Source organism: Barbus barbus (assembly GCF_936440315.1).
Source record: "Barbus barbus genome assembly, chromosome: 29".
Lineage (NCBI taxonomy): Eukaryota > Metazoa > Chordata > Actinopteri > Cypriniformes > Cyprinidae > Barbus > Barbus barbus.
Genome location: NC_136757.1, coordinates 23626476 through 23651584, shown reverse-complemented (window position 1 = coordinate 23651584; position 25109 = coordinate 23626476). Strand labels below are relative to the sequence as shown.

The following is a 25109-nucleotide window of genomic DNA, read 5'->3' as shown; positions in this document are numbered from 1 at the left end:
TGTAAAGTAAAACATTTCAAAAGTTTTTTTTGTTTTAATTTTGATGATTAGAGCTTACAGCTCATGAAAGTCAAAAATCAGTATCTCAAAATATTAGAATATTTACATTTGAGTTTCAATTAATGACCATCCCTACATTATAAATTCCGGGTATCTCTTGTTCTTTGAAACCATAATAATGGGGAAGACTGCTCACTTGGCTATGATCCAGAAGACGAACATTGATGCCCTCCACAAAGAGGGTAAGTCACAGAGGGTCATTACTGAAAGGTGTGGCTGTTCACAGAGTGCTGTATCAAAGCATATTAAATGCAAAGTTGACTGGAAGGAAGAAATTGAGTAGGAAAAGGTGCACAAGCAACTGGGATGACCGCAAGCTTGAGAATACTGTCAAGCAAAGCTGATTCAAACACATGGGAGAGCTTCACAAGGGACTGAAGCTGGAGTCAGTGAATCAAGAGTCACCACGCTCAGACGTCTTCAGGAAAAGGGATACCAAACCACTTCTGAAACAGAAACAATGTCAGAAGCGTCTTACCTGGGCTGTGGAGAAAAAGAGCTGGACTGTTGCTCAGTGGTCCAAAGTCCTATTTTCAGATGAAAGTAAATTTTGCATTTCATTTGGAAATCAAGGTCCCAGAGCCTGGAGGAAGACTGGAGAGGCACAGAATCCATGTTGCTTGAAGTCCAGTGTGAAGTTTCCACAGTCAGTGATGATTTGGGCTGCCATGTCATCTGCTGGTGTTGGTCCACTGTGTTTTCTGAAGTCCACAGTCAACACAGCCATCTACCAGGAGATTTTAGAGCACTTCATGCTTGCTTCTGCTGACAAGCTTTATGGAGATGCTGATTTCCTTTTCCAGCAGGACTTGGCTCCTGCCCACACTGCCAAAAGTACCAAAAGCTGGTTCAATGACCATGGCGTTACTGTGCTTGATTGGCCAGCAAACTCGCCTGACCTGAACCCCATAGAGAATCTATGGGGTATTGCCAAGAGGAAGATGAGAGACACCAGTGACCAGACCCAACAATGCAGATGACCTGAAGGCCGCTATGAAAGCAACTTGGGCTTCCAAACCACCTGAGCAGTGCCACAGGCTGATTGCCTCCATGCCACGCTGAATTGATGCAGTAATTCATGCAAAAGGAGGCCCAACCAAGTATTGAGTGCATAGGAATTAACATACTTTTCAGAAGCCTGACATTTCTGTTTAAAATATCCTTTTTTATTGATCTTATGTAATATTCTAATTTTCTGAGACACTGGGTTTTCATTATCTGTAAGCCATAATCATCAAAATTTCAAGAAATAAAAGCTTGGAATGTTTCACTCTATGTGTAATGAATCTATATAATACATGGGTTTCACTTTCTGAAATGAGTGACAAAAAATATTGACCTTTTTTATGATATTCTAATTTTTTTAGATTCTAAAAACTAATATATTTTATCGCTTGCTTTTATTTTGAAATGCCTACTTCCGGAAGGCGTTGTCGTTGCGTTATTGACGCGCTTTTCACGCCTCTGCATCTTTATCCACGCTGTTTGCCCTGCAGTCGGTTAACCATCCTTTAACTGACCTAAGCGTCTTCTCCGTTGCCGTGAACGTCTCTTCGGTCCGGCATTTCTTTTCATTGAATTGTAATTAATTTAAGAATTCAACTTTTGCCATCACACGGGCATCTCCAGTGTAATGCTGGTGGGAGAAAAGACATCTTCACCACGTAAACAAAGGTACTATTGATCACCACCCAACTTCATTAATCACACTGCCTCTAAAAACGTGTTCAAAATAATTAAAATTGTATACGTATGTCACATTTATCATCTCGTCTGACAGATCGCCATCAAGCTGACGTCATCCTCCAGATTTGCATGGGCTGTTAAATACTCTTAAATACAGTCAGCTGGTGAGCACCTCATTAAACACACTGCAGATCAATGCCATAGGTTAAGGGTTTGGTTTTATTACATCCCAATGCATCATTCTCTTATCTTTCCTTGCTGTAACTGCCCTCTTCCTGTACTGTCAGGTGTATTTTAGGGTGGTGGGTAAACAAAGGTACTGTTGATCACAACCCAACTTCATTAATCACACCTCCTCTAAAATGTATTTAATATAATTATAGATGTACAAAAATAAATATATCACATTTATATTTACTTTTATGTGACCTTGGACCACAAAACCAGTCAAAAAGGTCAATATTTTGAAATTGAGATTTATACATCATCTGAAAGCTGAATAAATAAGATTTTGACAATATTTGACTGAGATGCAACTATTTGAAAATCTGGAACCTGAGGGTTCTCAAAATATTGCCTTTAAAGTTGTCCAAATGAAGTTCTTAGCCATGCATATTACTAATCAAAAATTAAGTTTTGAGATATTTATGGTAGGAAATTTACAAAATATCCTCATGGAACGTGATCTTTACTAAATATCCTAATGATTTTTGGCATAAAAGTAAAATCGATCATTTTGACCCATACAATGTATTGTTGGCTATTGCTACAAATATACCCGTGCTACTTACGACTGGTTTTGTGGTCCAGGGTCAAATATGTCACATAAAATGATATAGGGACTGAACACCCTATTAAATTACAGAAATAATGTTCTCTTTGTTTAATAGCTGTGAGATCAACTGTATTGGCCTACTTCTGTACTCATTAAAGTTGACAAAATTCTTAAGTTGAGGTCGAAGACAGAGCAAAATATTTTAAGAGGCATCAAAGTATAAATGATATTTATATAAAATAAATATTTGTTTATCATTTTATCAAAATTATATTAAAAGGCATCAAATAATGTATAAAACTACCAGTAGAACATCTGCTATACTCATTTTTAAAATGAAAAAATATTAAATTAAAATTAAGTATTATATCAGTTTATAATTATACATTTAAAAATTTATATATTATTGCTTATAATTTTGTTCTGGCGCTGGTTGAACATCTACAATATAATGAAATATTCATAACCTGTCATTTTTATTTAAAATGTTAAAATTTAATTTAAAAAATTTAATTAATTCACTTTAATATCAGTGTATGTATGTATATACATATGCATATACTGTTGATTATAATTGGATTCAAAAAAAATATACAGCTAATTTTGTTTGTAGAAAACAGTCCTCGTCCCATTTGATCTTTAAAACGTTGATCTGTTGTCCTTGAGCAATACATTTAACTTGTTGATTGTTCCAGACTGTAGTGTAGCTTGACTGTAGCGTATATTAATCATTTACTAAATAGCAGTTAACTAAGTAAATATTACACCACCCCACAAAAACTTTCTGTTAATCATAAATTCCAGTAGTGACAGAGTTCTTCCATTCATTTTGTTCAAAAATAAATTATGCATGCCACTGTATTTGCTCCCATAGATCTAATACCATAATCTCATTGTGGATTCAACGCTGCCCACGCAGAGAAGCATGAGCTCACACAAGAGACCTGTCCGGGCTCAGCCCGATTCCGACAATAATTTCTCCGTGGCTCGTGACCTGAACGCACCGGGTGTGGAAGAGGGCCCCGGTCTCCTGGCCAAGCTGATGGAGCTTCCCGTAACCCGTCTGTCCCGGCAGCAGCTGAAGAGGCTGGAAGAGCATCAGTACAGCAGTGCAGGACAGTCCCTCCTGGAGCCCTTCATGCAGGGATTCTGGTGCTGGCTGGTGAGCAAAGTGCCTCTCTGGATGGCGCCGAACCTCATCACCATAGTGGGACTCGCTACTAATATTATCAGTACTCTGATACTGGTGTACTACTGTCCTACTGCCACCGAGCAGGTATTGTGCACTTTCACTGCTTCAGTAGATTCCATTACTGCTTTAAACAGATCAGCTACAAATCTTAATTAAACAGTGGTATGCTGCAGATTCAAAATAATGTCAATGCAAAATGTGATGAGAAAAATATTTAGCAGTTATTTTAATTATTATTCATTATTATAATATCAGTTTTAGTGTAGTTATTGTTATTTAGCAGCCGTTACAGTGGTCAGTTACATTCATTTCTGCTCATTTTAATATCGTTTCGAATTTCGAATTAAACAGCGGTTGCAATGGTCATTATCAAGATGTTTTCTTTTTGTTGATTTTAATATCAGTTTTAATCAAATATTTACTTTTGCAGTTGCCACTATTAGGACATTTTTTGTTATTGTTGCTTTTAATATCAGTTCAGTCAATTTATGAATACGAAGTAGCTTTTAGAGTAGTTATCTGGCCTTTTTTGTTGATTTTAATCAGTTATATTTTAATTATGAATATTTAACAGCTGTTGCAGTGGTCACCATTAGGATGTTGATTTTTAATATCGGTTTTAGTTAGTGTGAATAGTTATTGCAGTGGCCATCATCATTGTCTTTTCTTTTGGTTTTAATATCAGTTTAGTAAACTTTTAAGTATATAATAGCTATTATAGCATCATACTTTGTTGTTGTTGTTGATTATTTTTAATTAATCCAATTTAAGATCAATCTAATTATGATTGTTTAGTAGCTTTTACAGTGGTCACCATTAGGACATGACCTTTTTTATCAGGTTTAGATTTAGTTCAGTTGTAGCAGTGACCATTAGGACATGATCTTTTGTCAACTTTAATATCAGTTTCGTTTAACTTAGGCAGTAGGATGTGGTCTTTTTTGCTGATTTTAATATCGGTCTAAGTGTAACTATAAAATATATAGTTGCAATTGCAGTAAATTCTTGACTGTTCTTCTTCTCCTGCCTTGCATATAGTCTATGAAGGCCATAATTTAGTATATTCTGAGCTCTCCAGAGGAGATCATTGCTGTGGTGTGTTTAAACAGTGCAGTAAGACACTGTGTATTGTCAGACACAGCTTGTTCTGTCAGCTGTAACGGTCTGTGTTTATCAGCTATAACAGTCTTATGATTCCTGCTGTTATGGAAAGCATCTACATTGCTCAAGTCTGCAATACGACACCCTCTCTCTCCTCGTGCCATTTGTATCCACAACAGGGCTTATAGAGATAAAAGAACACATTCATATCCACCTTTGTGGCTCTAGTATGAACTTGCATGTTGGCCATTGTTTCACAAAGTCAGTGAAAAGCATCCAAGTGGACAGAATTTTAAGCACGTTTTATCTTTTTTTCAGGCACCAACATGGGCATACTTAGCCTGTGCTTTAGGTCTGTTCATCTACCAATCATTGGATGCCATAGATGGAAAGCAGGCACGACGGACCAATAGCAGCACACCACTCGGAGAGCTCTTTGACCATGGCTGTGACTCCCTCTCTACAGGTCTGCTCACATACAGTCAGCTACTATATTACACGTAGATCCATGGCACTATATTTTATTACTTTATTATTAAATTCATTTAAAAGATTGAGCTCTATACACTACCAGTCAAAAGATTTTGAACAGGAAGACTTTTAATGTTTTTTAAAGAATTCTCTTCTGCTTACCAAGCATGCATTTATTACAGCAAAAGCAGTAATGTTATGAAATATTTTTGCCATTTAAAATAACTGCTTTCTATTTTAAAGGGGTCCTATTATGCCTCTTTTTACAAGATGTAAAATAAGTCTCTGATGTCCCCAGAGCATATATGTGAAGTTTTAGCTCAATATACCCCACAGATAAATTTGTATAGCTTGTTAAAATTGCCACTTTTAGGGTGTGAGCCAAAACGTAATTATCAGGTAGCCCTGAACACCTTGATTAGCTGCTTCAGGTGTGCAAATCTGCAGGATGGTAGCTCTCCAGGAGCAGGGTTGGAGACCCCTGATGTAGTATGTAATGTTACAAAAGCTTTTTTTATTTCAGATAAATGCTGAGCAAAGAATTCTATTCGTTGATCTGATTCTATTCATCAAAGAATCCTGAACAAAATGTGTTCAGTTGTTTTAAATATTGATAATAGTAATCATAATAATAAATGTTTCTTGAACAGCAAATCAGCATAATATTTAGGATTATTTCTGAAGGATAATGTGACATTGAAGACTGGAGTAATGATGCTGAAAATATAGCTTTGATCACAGGAATAAATTACATTTTAAAATATATTCAAATAGAAAGCAGTTATTTTAAATAGAAAAAAAATCACAATAATACTGTCGCAACACACTCAGGAGAAGGGAACGAGGAGGCGAGGAACTTCAACAACAAAAGACTTTTATTTAACAAACTCAGGGATCGCAGGAGACACTGATAACCACATGAAGACCATCGAATGACGATTAGACCAGACACAGAGGCAGGGAAACACAGGGCTTAAGAAGGGGAGACAAAACTAGATAATTAATAACACAGGGCTGGGGACTAACCAATTAATGAGGACTATAAACGAGGACAGGAACAGGAAGACCAAATATGGGCACTAGAGGAGGGGAAACACAAGACACAGAGAAACAAAAGCCGTATTCGGATGGGACTAGAAATAAATAATGATTAAAAAAAAAGAGACAATAATAAAATCAAGAGCCAGATCACTGTTAAGACTGGCTATTTTAATCAGCGTCAGGGAAAATTATTTGCGTTCATTTCTGCACTCAATTACATAATATTTTAATTGTACCTTTATGAAAATTAAACACGAGTTTACTAGAAATAAATAACTAAAGTAACCACACATTAACATGGTTTTGCTATACTAGCTTCACCATAGTATTTGTGTGATTATGGTAATCAATCCGAATGATACGCAATGCACATATACAGAGCGCGTGATCTCTGAAATGCCCAGATGTCCAAAACAGACCCTCCCACCTCTGTGACAAACACGGAAATGTTAGTCCTGTCCGAATTGGTACATGAAAATCGCAGACGTCAGGTGATAAGAATCGAAACTCGAACGTAGTTTAGAAAACTAGTCCCGTCCGAATAGGGCTAAATACTGCTTTTACTGTATTTTGGAGCAAATAAATGCAGACTTGGTGAGCAGAAGAGAATTCTTTAATTAAAAATCTTACTTTTTAAAAACTTTTGACTGGTAGTGTACATTTGAGTAGAGATGTATAGATTAAAATGTATTACGTATCAATAAAAACGGATGATAAATTATATTGGCTGAAACCTAAAATTCTAGACATACTGGGCTAAAAAACAAAACATTATATAAAAATCTTTGTCTATTATAAAAAGCTATTCTATTATAATATTATAATTCTTTATTTTTATATTATAATGTATTTCTTACCAGAATAGCGTGGACTGGTGTTCTATTATAAAAAAATATTGTGGAAAAATACTTCAGAAATGTATCTTTCATCTAAATTTACAATTTTATTCGATCCAATTTCACATGTATGCACAGATTCTGTTATTGGATTCTTTTTTGGGCTGATTTTCTGTGCATCCCTGAATATATGAATATATATATACACACACACTGTATATCAGAAGTCAGAAAGAGCTTTATTACCAAATATGTTTAAACACACAAGGAATTTGACGTGACGACAAGAGCTTCCAGTGCAGAAGAAAGTACAGACATATACGTGATTGTGCAGACATGCATAAGAATAACACCGTAGAGATGGAATATAACACTAATAAAAGTAAAACAGAAAATTAAATAATGCACTATATACTGTACAGACGTAGAAGTGTATATAGAAAATAAATATATATGTTTAGTTGTTTTGTGTGTTTCTCTGATGCAGTGTTTGTGGTCCTGGGCACCTGTATAGCAGTGCAGCTGGGCACTCACCCTGACTGGATGTTTTTCTGTTGTTTTGTGGGCATCTTCATGTTTTATTGTGCCCACTGGCAGACGTATGTTTCTGGAACGCTGCGCTTTGGCATGTGAGTGAAAACAATTTACTTAATCATTATCGATGGCACCTGTACTTCACATTCAGTGCACAGATGTTATTTGAACTTTCTGTTCTGCTCATGGGAAACCAGCAGCTTGATAAAGGACTACAGAGAGAACACGAAAAGCAAGAATTGAGTGAGATTGATAATTAACTCATTTTATTTTCTTCTTTTAATCACTTTTGCTATTTGCTTGTGCAGAATTGATGTGACTGAGGTTCAAATCTACATTATAATCATGTACTTACTGGCTGCCATTGGAGGAACGGATTTTTGGCAATCTGTGGTAATTTAAATCAATCTTAATTCTTTCATATTTTGGTCATATGATTAGACCATATGTTCAAGGACAAACATGTTCAATCTGTATATCATGGTCAGACAGGAAATCTGATTCTCTTGCATGTTGCATGTGTTTGGTGAAATGCAGAATCCCAATGAAAAGCACTCATGTATGTGATGACTGGGAACAGGATATGAGAGATTTGTTTTCAATCTTTCAGATCCCTATGATAAATATCCAGACTAAAATAATACCGGCCCTTTTTACTCTTCTGGGTGCCATTTTCTCCTGCACAAACTATTTCCGGGTTATATTTACAGGCGGAATGGGCAAAAATGGATCTACTATTGCGGTAAGTTAAAACTAAAGTGTGGGTGATTTCTGCACCACTAAAAAGAAATGCTAAAATACTTGACAAAATGCATTGTGAACACTGTCGTTCATTGCTTGGATGTAAAATTCATAATTTTGTGTTATTTAAGGCAAGACACTGCAGGTGAATAGGGTTAAAAAAATAAAAACTAGTAGTTATTGCCTTACTTACCCAGCTGATTGATTACATTGATAATTGCGAACATTTGTTGTATTACAGGTTTTCTGCAATGTTAGGTTTAAATATGCAAATGAGTCATGATTTAATGAAATATGTGCTAATTTGCATACATTTCTAGTACGCAAATCTAAACACTGGATGATGTCAGTTTCAAAATTCTTGTTTAATTTTTGAAATAGAAGTCAAAAGTTTTTACAGAGGGAATTTTAGGCATCTCATTTTTGTCACTCCTTAATTCTGAAAATAAGACAGAAAACAAGTTTAAAGCCAAATAAACCGGAGCTGTTATTCTCATCAAAACTGATGTAGAAAGCAGCAGAAACAGTGCAACAATGCAGTTAGAAGACGTTTCAATCCACAAATCACCCACATTTACCATAGTTTTACTGTAGTAACACTAACGGTAACAATGGTATGTTGGCAGAAAAGTAGGATATTCATATTGAGTATCATTAACCCTTGTGCATCAATAAAAAAAAGTCACATTTTAAAGAAGACCCATGGCAGGTTATTGTTGAAGTAAAAAAAAAAGTTTAAAAACTGAAACTTAAAAAATGTTACACAGGTTTAAGTTTATGAAAGTTATTTATGAACAATATTTTATAAAAAAAAATTATATTTAATGAAACCTGTTGAACTCTAAACCTGCTAGAAAATCAAAGCCATAAATCTAAACAAGTTGTGTTCCAAATTTGAGGTTGATATCTCAAAAAATTAGCTTTCAGTAAAATTTTGTTTTGGCGCAGTACCAAATTTTCCCCATTAGATGCCAGCAAAACTCTGCTGGTGCACACAGTGGTTGGATTTGTGATTTGCGGTAAAGTTTTTCTCTCTCAAATATTACAAGAATACACACACACACACACACATTTTTTTATGACACGCATACAAACCACACTCTGACATCCATACCAACACACCCACACCATTATAGCTTTATTTGTCCAGTTGACTCTATAATATGCAGAAGCAGAAAACAGGAATAAAGCAAGTATTTGCTTTATAGACCAAACCTGAAAGAAACTGCACCATCTGGTAAAAAAAAAAAGAAAAAAAATTAAAGCCTTGCCAGCAGAATGAAAGCCTATTAACAAAAATTTCATCATTTTACAGTAATTTTTTACATTTTTGTCCAAAAGGCGCTGAGAGGAACTATTTTTTGTACCTAGTGCAAAATAGATTTATTAAAGGAAATGAGGGTGGAATATTAAAATTCCAATAAAAATACTCATCTGAGCCAAAATTTATGCAGTTAGCATTAACACAGGCAAAATTATCGAGAAAGAAAAAACTAAAATGGACAAAAATGTCCAAAAACTTGCACAAGGGTTAATATACTAAATATGTAAAAGGAGTAATGGAATATAATTACATTATTTTGTTAATTATTCTATCAGTTGATTTTGTAATTGACAATATCTTTAGGCTACTGTTTGGAGCCCTTATAATATAAATTGTATATATATATAAATAATACTGTAAAATGTTACTGTAATTAGAAATTGTGTCTGTTTAATTGTAAATGAAATGTATAGCTTTACTAAACCATTTTTTTATTTTAGTTTTAGTATAACATTATTATACCATGCATAATTTTTCAAACCAAACCAATAGTTGACATTTGAGGCTCAATGCTATAGAAAAGCAATAAAAGTTCAGGAAGAGTGTTTTCAACCTTTTTTTAAATATATATTTTATATAAAAATATGGCATGCATATTCAAACAATGGCATAAATCTGTTCAACATAACCGTTATTAATAATCGCAATTACAATCTCAAGGGAATAATCAACAATTATTATAATCATGCAGCCCTAATAGACAGGAATAAAAATGTAAAGGTTGGTGTGTGTACTGTAAGTGCTACTGAAGTGGAGATTTATGGCTCAGTGTAGGAGAAAAAACTCATTTTGAGAAAACAACCTTTATTTTTATATATATATATATATATATATATATATATATATATATATATATATATACGTATTGTAATTTAAATCTATTGACTCAAGTAAATAAAGTGCTATAAAAGAAACACTTAACAGTGTCTTTTGGGTGTTTTCTTTTCACTAGTCTGAAAAAAACACTGCCAAAAAGCCCCAAATCTCAAACTTGACAGGTGCATGAAAAAAAATAGCTTTTGCCTGCAGTGTCTCCCATTATGTATTTTTAATTTTAAAAGTAAACTGCTTTTTTAATTGAAATAAAATTGTTTAAAATTAAGTATAAAATATCTCTGTTTGTGAAACGAGTGACTGAAAACTGCTGTGAAATAATAAGCAATCTTTTTTTTTTATATAGTATGTATCAGACATTTTTCATCTAGTATGGATCAGACATGCTTTGTTAAACATACATGATGTGAACTAATTATCAAAAAAATCTTGTTACTATATGTCTCTCTCTAAATTAATCACACAACTATTTTTCTTCTTTTATTAGGGAACTAGCGTTTTGTCCCCATCCTTCCATATAGGAGTGGTAATCACACTTGCTCTAATGATCTATAAGAAGTCATCAGTGCAGCTATTCGAGAGACATCCCTGTCTCTATGTCTTAGCGTTTGGATGTGTCTCAGCCAAACTCACCAACAGACTGGTGGTAAGATCCTGAATGACATCAGTATACTGTTCATTTCAGCTTCACTAAATAAGTACTAAAATAAACTGCTTCTAACACATTCTGTATGAATACTTCTGGCAGATTATTGATATATCTCTACCTGAACATTTAGACTTTGCTTGGTTTTTATTGCTGTTAGGAAGAATTATAGCTTGCATGCAAGCATAAATAGGTTGTTGGTGAGATTTTCTGCATATTTTTATATAAATATACTAAACATTGTTGTCTGTTAGACATCTGTCACACCCAAACCACATTAGCATCAGTTAATGTAAATGTCAGTACAGTCACATCTGCTTTGTTTTCTAGGTTGCTCATATGACAAAGAGTGAAATGCATCGTAACGACCTGGCTTTCACCGGACCAGCGCTGCTGTTTCTGAACCAGTACTTCAACAGTTTCATTAATGAGTACTATCTTCTGTGGGTCGCTCTGGTACGTGTAAGATCTGTCTGGAAACATGGATTTTCCTTGCTCTTTTGAAATAAAGAGCTCAGTGTAGTATGTAGGCATACTTTGATTTTCACATCGCATGGCTTCTTACACGGTCTGCTGAGAGTAGTTGTTGAAACAAAGGTCATTCAGAAACCGTCATGGTCGTGACGTCACAATTACAGGCACATTCAAGTCAACATGATATCAGAATTGCCACTATTTACCTTCTTGATAAACTTTCCTGGTCATATTATGCGCAATTATTCACATGATTTCATATTTAAAAAGAAATCTATAATATAATGACCTGCACTTCCTCTGAAACAACTTGGATCTATTTACACTTTTAACAAACACATTGAGGTATGTGTGGAAGCCTGTTTCCACCATTGAATTAACTTTTTATCTCACAATTCTGATTTTTTTACTTCAGAGAATCACAGTTGCAAGTTATAAAGTCAGAAATATGAAATGTAAACTAATAATTGTGAGTTACAAAGGCAGAATTGCATGATAGAAATTCACAACTTTGAAAAAATAGTCAGATTTGCGAGTTATAAACTCACAATTGCTAGAAAATGTCAGAATTGCCTGATTTAAACTCATAATAAAAAAGTCTGAAACATGCAATTGCAACTTTATATCCCACAATTCTGACTTTATAACTCGCAAATTGCAATTTTGAGTTTATAAGATGTAAACTCGCAATTACAAGAAAAATCTGAATTGGAGAATACAGTCGCAATTGCCTTTTTTTATTTTTTTATTAATTGGCGGAAACAGGCCTCCATAGGTATGTATGTCTAATTTTTATTTTTATCACTGAATATCCTGTTTCGCCTGGAAATGTGTCTGACAGCAGAAGTAAAATGGATTGTGAATGGGGTTTCACATTGACTTTAACATTTCACCATTTCATTCATCTATTTAGTATTCATCTCCTTATTACTCACTTGTGAAGATGCTTGTTAATCATATCAGATGTATAGAAGTCTTGCGAAGTTACAGTAGCATATACCTCTAAGGGTCTAAGAGAGTGGGTGGAACAAATAAATGATGACTTTTTGGTTCTAGACACCTTAACTAGCATTATAATCAGAAGGGGACAAGCTGTATAAAAGTTTTTTATGAAAGTATAAAAATCTTAATTTATTAACTGTACACAGTGCAGGATCTTCACCTTTATTTAATCCAAAAAAAGCATACCTCTTAAAAAAGCTCTTGCAATTCACTGCTTTTAACTTCTTCATCTTGGTTTATCAAAAATGCATTTGCCATGCTTTAGGTTTTTCCTTTCTGTTTGTAGGTGCTGTCGGCGTTTGATCTGGTGCGGTACTGCGTGAGTGTCTGTAACCAGATCGCCTCACACTTAAACATCCGTGTCTTCAGCATCCAGCCTCCGTCTCCATCCAGAGTTCAGGCAGACAGCAGAAATCACTAACCTCGCGTCCCCTCTCCCTCAAACACCTCCAGTAGGTCACGCACTTGAATGTAAAACAGCTCACAGAGAGACCGAGCCCAAATGGCTGCAGTTTCGAATTTTGTTCTTATAATGAAGAGAGAGGATATTTGAAGGACGAAAGGTAATATTAAATAGAATATACATCCTACAGTTAGAACGCCATTCAGTTGTCAGTATTTTGTTGTTAGATGACTAGTTTTGTGTGCCATAGTTAGAAGATATGCCACAGAGGCCACAACTATGAATGTTTAAAAATGTTTATTTTACAGTTTAAATGTTTTTTTTTTTTTTTGTTTCATTTGTGTTTGTTTTGTTCCTTTTCATTTTGTTTTGTTTTGCACCAAGTATTTTGCCCAGCAGTGTAGAATTAATTCCATTTACAGAACAATCCATCTGAATGTCATTTCGTAATTTCATTACCTGGAAACTTCGCAGCTGTTTACTGCAAAATGAAATGTCAAAATTTAAACTTAAACGCCAGTGTCGCTGTTGCTAGTACAAAGCTGTGCTGTTGTCTGAGAGGAGCAGAGAGCATTCAGAGAGAGGTAAGAGATAACATCAGACCTTATGACAAGAAAAACAGGTGCAAATATCAAGAATTTAGATCTGATGTCATTCAGTAAACTAATCTATACAGTATGTATCATTTTTCTTTCTATGCATTTGTTACTTTGTGTTTGTAGTGTTTTGGAGGGGATTATTATTATTATTATTATTATTATTTAGGTATGCCAATGTCACTAAATGATCAAATCTGTATTATAAACAGTATTTTGATAGTGCCGTATTTTCCTAATAATAACTGGGGCCAAGATAGGCGTCTAGAATGGTTGTAAGTGAGTTAAACTGTACATATATGAACCCTTAATAACAGACATTAAAACCTTAAAAAATCGGTGTTTGTGGTCAAAATACTTCAGTTAATGTGAACTTGTGCTAATTTATTTTTGTGCCTTTTATTTGTCACTTTCGGTATACTCTATGCACAGTAAAATTTGGATTTAAAAAAAAATATTTTTTTTCTTGTGTACATCATATTTTGTTTGTGAGCATCATACTCAACAAGGATGCAATTTCATATTCCTGCATGTTGCGTTATTAAATTAGCAATCTGAAATCAGTCATATATTTTTTACCTTCATGCCAATTTGTTTTAGAGAGAACAGGATTTTAAATTTTTTTTTGACAGATTTGTATTGCAAAACGATAGACATTAACTCTGCGGTTCTGTATCGGGTGCTTCCAAGCGTAGAATATGAACAGAGTGGCCGAACTCCATGTAAATTTCTCAAAATATGTTATTGTTTTGCATCTACCTCTGAGCAGTTGCTTGTACGTGTTGTTTTAGTCTCGGTTTGAGACTTTTATTGAAAATGTTTTAATCCTGTTGTGAACGTTATTTAAGTGGCTTTCTGTCTATTTGTGTTTCTCCCTTTTTATTTGTATTTTTTAAATACGTCACCCGTTCACCCGGGCCGCTCTGAGGTTAACCAAAGCTGCAATACACACATAGTTGAAGAAAATTGTCTGTCGCTGCATCTACAATACATGTTTAATTTGTACCTTGACCAGGACTTTTGTTGTTTTGTTGATTTACAGCAAATACTTAATTTTGTAATAGACTAATGGCCATGAAATAAAGATTGTTATATTTATGTTAACAGATTTCTTGATCACTGCCTCAGTTTGTTTTAGTATAGTTGTTAGTAAAAATGTACCATGGTTTTCGACATGCCATAACTAAAACCATTAAAAAGACTAACATTCAAATTAATTAAAAAATAATAATAATAAAAACTATATAGACACATTAAAATAATGCGAAGATGCAAACAAAACAAAATTACTGAAAAAAAAAAAAAAAAAAAATACAGATTTTAGTAATATTTAATCAATGATATTAAAATAACGGTGTATAGTAATGTTTTCCTGTGAAGTAAATTTTGGAGCAACATATATGCTTATATAATAATAATTTCAAAACCCTATTTTATAAGAACTTCAGTACTGTGCTTTGTGTAAATGAACAGTGTGTATTTTTCAGTTACAGTCATACATTATTCATTAATGAATCATCTCTATTGTGCAGCAGTTAATGTGGGCCTCACCGCCTCCAAACTCTAAGCAACGTTATAGTGTTTGTGTGGCCTTTCTGACCAAAGTGGCTCTTTCCAAATGGGGCCTTTTAATCCACATTAAATCCATGCACTTTACGGTTACTGTAAAACTGTTGATTTAAACACCTTAAACAAAACTGAAATTCATCAATCTTTTGTGTCAATGCATATTAAATATATTAGGACATTATTTCTCACAAAATTCTCATTATAATAATTCTCACTTCTGTAATACATCTTGTTTTCTGCTTTTTTTTATTATTATTATTAAATGGGTTATTAAAGTTAACTTTAAAAAAAAAACATTATTGTTACTTCAAATAAAATAGAAAAATAAATCTTAAATTTAGTTTATTTCAGCTTGTTGATAAAACTAAATTTCTCAAATATCTAATAGAAATGAATAAATACTATACAGACATACTTAACAATTAAACGAACTAATGAAAATTACTGAAGCAACAAAATTCATTTCCGTGAAAAGAGAAAACAATATTAACATATAAGTATCTCACAAAAGTGAGTACACCCCTCACATTTCGGCAACCATTTTAGTACAAGGGACAATACTATAGAAATGAAACTTGGATATATTGTAGATTAGTCAATGTGCAGCTTGTATAGCAGTAAAGATTTGCTGTCTTCAACTCAACATACAGCCATTATTGTCAAAAAAGCTGGCAACAAAAGTGAGTAGTGATAAGTAACTATATAGTAAGTGATAAGAGCTATTTTTTTTTTTTTTTTTTTTTACTTTATTGTGTATTGCTGTACACCCAAAGCGCTTTACAATCATGTGGTGGGTCTCTCCTCAACCACCACCAGTGTGCAGCATTCACTTGAATGATGCGACGGCAGCCACAGGACAACGGTATCAGTGCGCTCACCACACACCAGCTACAGGTGGAGAGGCGAGAGAGTCATTGAACCAATCAAGTGTATGGGGATTATTAGGAGGCCATGATAGACAAGGGCCAGTAGAGGGCATTTGGCCAGGACACTGGGGTTACACCCCTACTCTTTATGAGAAGTGCCATGGGATTTTTAATGACCACAGAGAGTCAAGACCTCGGTTTAACGGCTCATCCGAAAGACGGTGCTTTTTGACAGTATAGTGTCCCCGTTACTACACTGGGGCGTTAGGACCCACACAGACCACAGGGTGAGCACACCCTGCTGGCCTCACTAACACCTCTTCCAACAGCAACCTAGTTTTCACCGGAGGTCTCCCATCCAGGTACTGACCAGGCTCAACCCTGCTTAGCTTCAGTGGCCAACCGGTCTTGGGCTGCAGGGTAATATGGCTGTGGCAATAGCTATACGTTGATTGACCATGCAAATTTGTGTATTTTGTATTAGAGCAGCTAAAATTTGGTGCTTTGAGAGCTATTCTCTCATACGGACCACTGGATGTTCAACGTGGCACCTCTAACCTACGAATTAGAATTGTAGCTCTCCACAAAGATGGCCTAGGCTATAAGAAGTTCGGGAGCACCCTGAAACTGATTTACAGTACAGTGGCCATTATCATACAGACAGAGGTATTCCAAGAAGGGTTCTACTCAGAAAAGGCCTCGCAAGGGTCGATCAAAGAAGTTAGGTCCTCGTGCTGTGCGTCAGGTGCAAAAGCTGGCTTCAAAAAACAGACATATACAGTTGGGCAAAAAAGTATTTAGTCAGCCACCAATTGTGCAAGTTCTCCCACTTAAAAAGATGAGAGAGGCCTGTAATTGTCATCATAGGTACACTTCAACTATGAGAAACAGAATGGGGGGAAAGAATCCAGGAAATCACATTGTAGGATTTTTAATGAATTAATTGGTAAATTCCTCGGTAAAATAAGTATTTGGTCACCTACAAACAAGCAAGATTTCTGGCTCTCACAGACCTGTAACTTCTTCTTTAAGAGGCCCCTCTGTCCTCCACTCGTTACCTGTATTAATGGCACCTGTTTGAACTCGTTATCAGTATAAAAGACACCTGTCCACAACCTCAAACAGTCACACTCCAAACTCCACTATGGCCAAGACCAAAGAGCTGTCGAAGGACACCAGAAACAAAATTGTAGACCTGCACCAGGCTGGGAAGACTGAATCTGCAATAGGCAAGCAGCTTGGTGTGAAGAAATCAACTGTGGGAGCAATTATTAGAAAATGGAAGACATACAAGACCACTGATAATCTCCCTCGATCTGGGGCTCCACGCAAGATCTCACCCCGTGGGGTCAAAAGGATCACAAGAACCACACGGGGGGACCTAGTGAATGACCTGCAGAGAGCTGGGACCAAAGTAACAAAGGCTACCATCAGTAACACACTACGTACATGATGCTCTCCCTTCAGAAACTGTGCCAAATGTAATAATGACACCGAACACACCGCCAAGATAACAACTGCCTTGCTGGTGAAGGTGATGAAGTGGCCAAGTATGTTTCCAGATCTGAACTCTATTGAGCACATGTGGGGCATCCTCAAGTGGAAAGTGGAGAAGCACCATGCGTCTAACATCCAGCAGCTTGTGATTTCATTATGGAGGAGTGGAAGAGGATCCCAGCAACAGCCTGTACAGCTCTGGTGAACTCCATGCCCAGGAGGATTAAGGCAGTGCTAGATAACAGTGGTTCCCCTACAAAATATTGAGATATTTGGACAGTTTTGACATGTTCACTTAGGGTGTACTCACTTTTGTTGCCAGTTATTTGGACAATAATGGCTATATGTTGAGTTATATTTAGAAGACAGTAAATGTGTACTGCTAATATACAAGCTGCACATTGACTAATCTAAAATATATCCAAGTTTCATTTGTGTAGTATTGTCCCTTGAGAAAATGTACTAAAATTGTAGCTGAAATGTGAGGGGTGTACTCACTTTTGTGAGATACTGTGTGTGTGTGTGTGTGTGTGTGTGTGTGTGTGTGTGTGTGTGTGTGTATTATACTAAAACAACACTGATCAGCATAAAGTAAAATCAGATCATATTAAATTATTCGATGGTGTGCTTAAAATTGTACTTCCAAAAATACTTTTAATAGAATCATTTAATATATTAAAAATATATGTGTAAGTGATAACTAAATATTTCATACATTTTTTTTTTTTTTTTATGTCACACTCGAAATATTTAGGCCAATATTTAGGTTTTGAAGTAATAAACTTAATATGAATGTATACACAGTTATACATAAATGAAATTGTAAGACATGGGTAAGATTTCTGCATGGAATAGGTATCACTTTGCATCTATTTGATTTTATATTTTGATTGTTGAATTTCCATCTGAAAATAATATCACCATGCAAAAGATTGTTATAGTCCTTCATTTTGTGCAAAATATAATTTTTTATATTTATATTTTGAACATGTTATTGTATATTTCCATGAAGTTCATCCTAATATGTAAGCCTGAGTGTGTGAGAGAGAGAGTTTTACATTTTGTGAGCGCAGAAAGTGAAATCATGCTGAATGAGTGTCAGCTGACTTTGGTCACAGGACTTTAGGGAGAGCATCACAAAAACCACATGCGATCATTCAGCTTTTAGAGGCACTAACCCACACTAACCACCTCTGATCTATCTCTTTATATTTCTGTGTTTGTGAACATTAATTTCTGTGCTTCACCAGATGATGCTGACATCCATTTGATTGGGTGATGCTGAGTCTCAGCTGACCTGACGTCCCCTTATTTCAGTTTGCATGAGGGCGTTTTGAGTCTTGTTTGTTCAGTTTTGATGTGCGTATATCTATGTATAACTTTCTGTCTGTTGTATGTGTTACTGATTGTTCTTGATGCTGGTGATCTCTGAGTGAATGTCTTGTGTGAGGGCAGCATGTGGTGGTTTCAGCGGGGGCTTTGTGCTCTCCCGGTGGCTCTGGTTATCTGGTCATCTGCTACATTCCTCGTCTCTTATGCCACAACGGTCGTGTTGGGCCATGCTGACCTACTCGTTCCATACATAAGGTACGTTTTTCAGTTTCATTTGTACTAGATGTCCATGAGGAGTCATGCATCATTTCAGGCTTGGAGAAACATTTTATGAAGGGAGACCTTGTTGCATGAATACTTGGAATGTACCAGAATAAATCTTTTTTAATGTAATATCACTTTGATGGCTGTAGATCAGGGACATTCTATGAAATACCGTCTTTTATTTTTCAGCTTTAGTCGACTGTTTCAAAATCATACTTTGTTTTATTTCTGTCGTCTGTCAAAATGTGCATTTATTATTTTGTTTGTAGTGACACGGGCACTGAGGTTCCCGAACGCTGTGTGTTTGGCTTCATGCTGTCAATCTCAGCTTTCTTAGGTAAAACTGCGTTTTTTTTCCTTTTGAGTTCTGTATTATATTTCAAACTCTCTGGTTTATTTTAGTTTTAAAATGAATTTGAAAAGCCAATGCTGTTTAGTGCATAGTTTTGGGTCATTGCATGTCAAGTCAACCAGAAGTCCCCAGCTATGTTAAATGCCATATATGAATATTTACTGAGTAATCCACTATTTTGTAAAGGGGGGACAAAATGACAGTTTTCACCTGAGATTTGGAGCCAAATTACAGGGGGGTAAAAATGACTTTAGAAAGATAGCAGCATCATCTTACTTTTACACAGACATTGGTAGGTCTGTTGATTGGTAAAATCTGTTGACTAGCAATCTTTGTTGCGTTAGATGCCATTAGTGACAGTTCAAAGTTTGCATGGCTCAATAAGTAGATCTTATAATATTCTTTTAGATTTAGTTTCTTTACAAACTTCTCTTTAAGGCCCTATATGGGGATTTCATTGTGGCCCTATGAATAAATTGTTAAATTTAACACATTTTCAAAGAGGGTCACTTTGCATACAGCTGATAGTTTTTCCGTTTGAAGAGAATGTCTGAAGAATATTACTAGAAATGTATATTGTTTCCCTCTATCAAAACAATTGCCTGGAGCATACCTGCCATAGATATCATCTTCCCAAATCAAGCACGACCTCAAGATGTGCTAAAGATATTTCAATATCCTTTTAGATTCTAATTATTAACAAACTTTTCTTTTGGTATATTCATTTTTAAGGCCTGTGTGGTTCGGTTCCATAGATATGAGATCTCAATGTGGCCAATTTGACCAGTTTTCAAAGGTTGAAAAACAAATGTGGTTTTGTGTTTATCTAATTATAATTGTTGACACCACAAAAATGCAAATGTGAACAGCAACCCAGGGTTTAGGGACGCAATAACCAGCATTTATACTGACTATTTATATTTGCCTTTCTTCAGAAAAAAACATTAACAAAATCTAAAATTTTAGCCAGGGCAGTTTCTGAAATTTGTTCCTGCAGCTGAGGTCTAAGAGCATGGTGCTATAAGGAAAAGATTGTGAATTCAGATTCTAAGGAGCACATATTGATTATTGTGTGCTTTGAATGCACTTTCACTTTGATTAATAGCATCTGTTAAATGTATAAATGAAATAACTACAGTGGTGCGAAAAAGTGTTGGCCCCCTTCCTGATTTAATTTTTTTGCATGTTTGTCACACTTTAATGTTTTAGATCAAACAAATTTAAATATTAATCAAAGATAACACAAGTAAACACATGTAGTTTTTGAGTGAAGTTTTTTATTATGAAGGGAAAACAAAATCCAAACCCACATGGCCCTGTGTGAAAAAGTGCTTGCCCCCTAAACCTAATTACTGTTTGGACCACCCTTAGCAGCAACAACTGCAATCAAGCGTTTGCGATAACTTGCAATGAGTCTGTTACAGCGCTGTGGAGGAATTTTGGCCCACTCATCTTGGCAGAATTGTTGTAATTCAGCCACATTGGAGGGTTTTCAAGCATGAACCGCCTTTTTAAGGTCATGCCACAGCATCTCAATAGGATTCAGGTCAGGACTTTGACTAGGCTACTCCAAAGTCTTCATTTTGTTTTTCTTCAGCCATTCAGAGGTGGATTTGCTGGTGTGTTTTGGATCATTGTCCTGCTGCAGAACCCAAGTTCGCTTCAGCTTGAGGTCACAAACAGATGGCCGGACATTGTCCTTCAGGATTTTTTGGTAGACAGCTGAAATCATGGTTCCATTTATCACAGCAAGTCTTCCAGGTCCTGAAGCAGCAAAACGGCCCCAGACCATCACACTACCACCACCATATTTTACTGTTAGTATGATGTTCTTTTTCTGAAATGCTGTGTTACTTTTATTTTAAATGTAATGAGGCACACACCTTCCAAAAAGTTAAACTTTTGTCTCGTTGGGGATCATCAAGATGTTTTCTGGCAAAACTGAGACGTAATCAGGCCTGGGTGTGGCTAGAGAAACTGAACTCAGGTGTGATAAACCACAGTTATGTTTTAATACTTTTTCACACAGGGCCATGTGGGTTTGCATTTGTTTTCCCTTCATAAAAAAAAAAAACCTTCATTTAAAAACTGCATGTTGTGTTTACTTGTGTTATCTTTGATTAATATTTAAATTTGTTTGATGATCTGAAACATTAAAGTATGACAAACATGCAAAAAAAAAAAAAAATCAGGAAGGGGGCCAACATTTTTTCACACCACTGTATATATCATTAATGTCTAACTTTTTAGTGTCTAATTTTATAGCACTACAGTCTTATGAGTGAGTGTGGTGTAAGCGAGAGCATAGTTTAATACTTATTGGTTTTTACTCATTTATTCAGAAAATGCTAAGCCTGAACCTTTGAAATGTTGCCTCAAACAACTTTGACATACTTAGTCATTTATAACGTAATTAAGTTAGATATAAATTAACTAGAATTTATAAAGGCAGATTTTACCTTCATCACATCCATGCTTTGTAACAGTGGTGAATGATACATGTACAATTAAATAATAATAAAAGAAAAACATATTTTAGCTGCCAAATGGGACCAAAAGCAACATTCATATAAACATATGTAACTTTGAATTATTGTCACAAAAAAGTTATTGTCACCAAAAAAATAATAATTTTGTGTGTATATATACACAGTGGTGGCCAAAATGATTAGAACAATAGTATTTTCACCAGTTAAAAAAGTTAAAACCAGTTATTTCTATCTTTTGCCGTAGTGTGTCTGTAGGAAATATCAGTTTACATTTCCAAACAGTCATTTTACCAGTAATTGTAATAATCCAGTGAGTTTTTTGTTGCCAGTGCCCCACACAGAGATCTGATCTGATCGTCATCCAGTCTGTCTGGAATGACATGAAGAAACAGAACAAACTGAGACAGACTAAAGAACTGTGGCAACGTCTCCAAGATGCTTCAAGAGACCTACCTGCAAAGTTACAGTCCTGTTAAAAGTTTTAGGCAGTTGTTTAAAAATGCTGTAAAAATAATGTCAATACAATTTCTTTATCAATTAACTTCTATTAACTAAATTACATCAACATTTGGTGTGACCATTCTTTGCGTTTAAAGCCGCTTTTGCCCTCGGTGCACTTGCGCATAGTTTTTCAGGTAGCTTTGCAGGTAGGTCTCTTGAAGCATCTTGGAGACGTTGCCACAGTTCCTCTGGATTTAATCTGTCTCTGTTTGTTCTATTTCTTTATAATATAATTTGTATATATTTTTTCTTATTTTGTTTTTTGTGGGTATTTTGGGAAGATGTAGAAGACTGATTCATCCCTGCTCTCCTGTATGTGTTTGCAGGGTTGGGCACCATGTATGTGCGATATAAACAAGTTCAGGCTTTGATTTCAACCTCTGAGTCGGGCTTACAGCTGCTGAACTACACAGGCCTCCTGATGGGAATCGCCAGCACTGTCGGGATGTGCGTTGTGGCCAACTTTCAGGTGACACCCACAATTTCATTCTCTGGTCTGAGTGTTTAATTTCAGTTCTCTGAAACTGTTTTTATATTCCTCCAGAAAACAGATATGACATCCATCCACCTTCTCGGAGCAGGCCTGACCTTTGGTCCTGGGACGTTGTATATCCTGGTTCAGACTGGCATGTCGTACCGCATGCAGCCGCGTTTCCACGGCAGGGATATTCTGTGGGCATGTATGGCTGTGGGAATGTGGTCGCTCATTAGCATAATTACACATATCCTTTTTCTCAATAAATGTCTTTTTTTTTTGTAATGGTTCTCTATATTCCTTATAGACCAGTTGTGTCAGTACTCTTATACCTGTTCTGCTTCTTTGACTGAATGTGTCAGTTTTCATATCCTCTGTGTTAATGTATGATGACCTGCCTGGCGTGGATGTAGCTAATAAATTACACTGGCAGCCCGAAGAGAGAGTAAGACAGATGATATGCTTGATTTGAAGTTACTGTACAATGTCTTTTAATATTTCAACCATAGTACCTACATACATACTGCACCTATATGCAAATTTTCTGCATGCAAATGACTTACTATAGTTGCCAAAATATGCAGTGTACATGAGAAGGCGCTCTGTGGAATAGTATATCTCCGATCTCAATGCACTTCATTTTCTTTCTTTTTTCATTTTTGGGTGTATGTACTGTAAAAATCACATTAAGTCAGTATAATATAATGAAAGTTCAACTTTCATGGAAATACACTGGTTTAATATAATATAGCAGTAATATATAATAATAATACATAAATTTTATTTGAGGAAAAATTACATTAGGTTAGTGTTATGTAGTGTGTTAAGTTTGGGTATGAGGATAATAATTCTGATGGAAACACTATTTTTAAATGTTTATGAAAGAAGTCTCTTATGTTCACCATGCCTGCATTTATTTGATATAAAATACACTAAAAATTGTAATATTGTGAAAGATTATTACAAATAACTATTTTCTGTTAATATATTTTAAGAAGTAATTTATTCCTGAGATGCAAAGCTGAATTTTCAGCATCATTAGTCCAGTCTTCAGTGACACATGATCCTTCACAAATCATTCTAATATGCTGATTTGCTGCTCAATTATTATTGGGGCTCAGTTATTAATAATATATATTATTATTAATGTTAAAACAGTTTTTGCTGTTTAATATTTTGGGCAAACATTTCTGTCAAGATTCTTTGATAAGTAGAAAGTTCAAAAGAGATTTATTTGACATCTATCATTTGTTTGAAATAGAATCTTTTGTAACAAATGTTACAATAATAAAATAATTATAAACACACATCATTTTACATTTCAATTAAATTACAATTCACAAAAAATGGAATACAAAAATGCAAAATAATCATTGATTATTATACGAGAGGTGATGTGGCCCCTTCCTGCTTCAGGATCTCATATTGCCATTTCTGAAACGGCTGCTAGCTGCTGGCCGAAAACTGCAGCTCTGCAGCATTATTAATTGGTGTGTAAAGATGTAAGGTTGAACTGTACTGTATTTTAGGGTTTTATAGCACACCAGGTCAGCGCTGCAGCTGAGTGGTCTCTGGCATTCGCCTTCATCTGCTTCTTCCTCACGTACATACATGATTTCCAGGTATGATCTGTTACTGTGGTGGTTCATGAATTAATTATTCACAATTTATCGTATAATGTAAAATTCTATGTATTTTTATCTATTCTTAGTATGTGCATAAAATACAATTTGCATACCTGTTTGACTAACCCGCTTTTGTTCCAGAAAATCACTTTGCGGGTTCAGCCTGTTCTTCAGAGTAACCATCTCTACAACTATCCTCACTATGAAGATAGAGAGCACATGCAGCACGGAGAACGCTCACCTCTGCTGGCTGGTGCCATGTGAGAGACACTGCCACTGTGTCACATTCAGTGGACTCTGCTTCATAAACTTGAGTGTTTCCGGAGAAACTTTTCACGTTCAAGAGAATCTTCTGTACGCTGTAAGCTTTTTGCATTATTCTGAGAATATTGAGAGAGGGTCTAGTTATGTACAAACATTTTT

The 25109-nt window shown here is 35.3% G+C and overlaps 2 protein-coding genes across 2 annotated transcripts; both read left to right on the top strand.

Moving 5' to 3' along the window:
* The first annotated feature begins 1476 nt into the window (after positions 1 to 1476).
* Positions 1477 to 14823, top strand: LOC306849331 (choline/ethanolaminephosphotransferase 1-like). Its single transcript, XM_079384278.1, has 10 exons — positions 1477 to 1734; positions 1841 to 1910; positions 3396 to 3797; positions 5133 to 5280; positions 7650 to 7791; positions 8005 to 8089; positions 8307 to 8438; positions 11083 to 11241; positions 11572 to 11697; positions 13004 to 14823. The coding sequence occupies exons 3-10, from the start codon at positions 3447 to 3449 to the stop codon at positions 13136 to 13138; spliced, it is 1278 nt and encodes a 425-aa protein (XP_079240404.1). The 5' UTR covers positions 1477 to 1734; positions 1841 to 1910; positions 3396 to 3446; the 3' UTR covers positions 13139 to 14823.
* Positions 14824 to 19104: 4281 nt separating this feature from the next.
* LOC306849431 (DNA damage-regulated autophagy modulator protein 2-like) lies at positions 19105 to 25081 on the top strand (the record flags this gene model as incomplete). The annotated part of the gene is made up of 7 exons (XM_079384445.1): positions 19105 to 19235; positions 19514 to 19581; positions 22913 to 23055; positions 23131 to 23308; positions 23424 to 23506; positions 24591 to 24683; positions 24828 to 25081. 7 exons carry the CDS (start codon positions 19105 to 19107, stop codon positions 24948 to 24950), a joined length of 819 nt encoding a protein of 272 aa, XP_079240571.1. The 3' UTR covers positions 24951 to 25081.
* Positions 25082 to 25109: the final 28 nt, after the last annotated feature.

What these genes read in the sequence shown, in the direction of transcription:
- LOC306849331 (XM_079384278.1), top strand. Translation starts at nt 3,447, where the DNA reads ATGAGCTCACACAAGAGACCTGTCCGGGCTCAGCCCGATTCCGACAAT. An exon ending in GGAACGCTGCGCTTTGGCAT is followed by an intron (nt 7,792 to 8,004) that starts GTGAGTGAAAAC and finishes TTGCTTGTGCAG; the next exon opens with AATTGATGTGACTGAGGTTC. An exon ending in AACTCACCAACAGACTGGTG is followed by an intron (nt 11,242 to 11,571) that starts GTAAGATCCTGA and finishes TTTGTTTTCTAG; the next exon opens with GTTGCTCATATGACAAAGAG.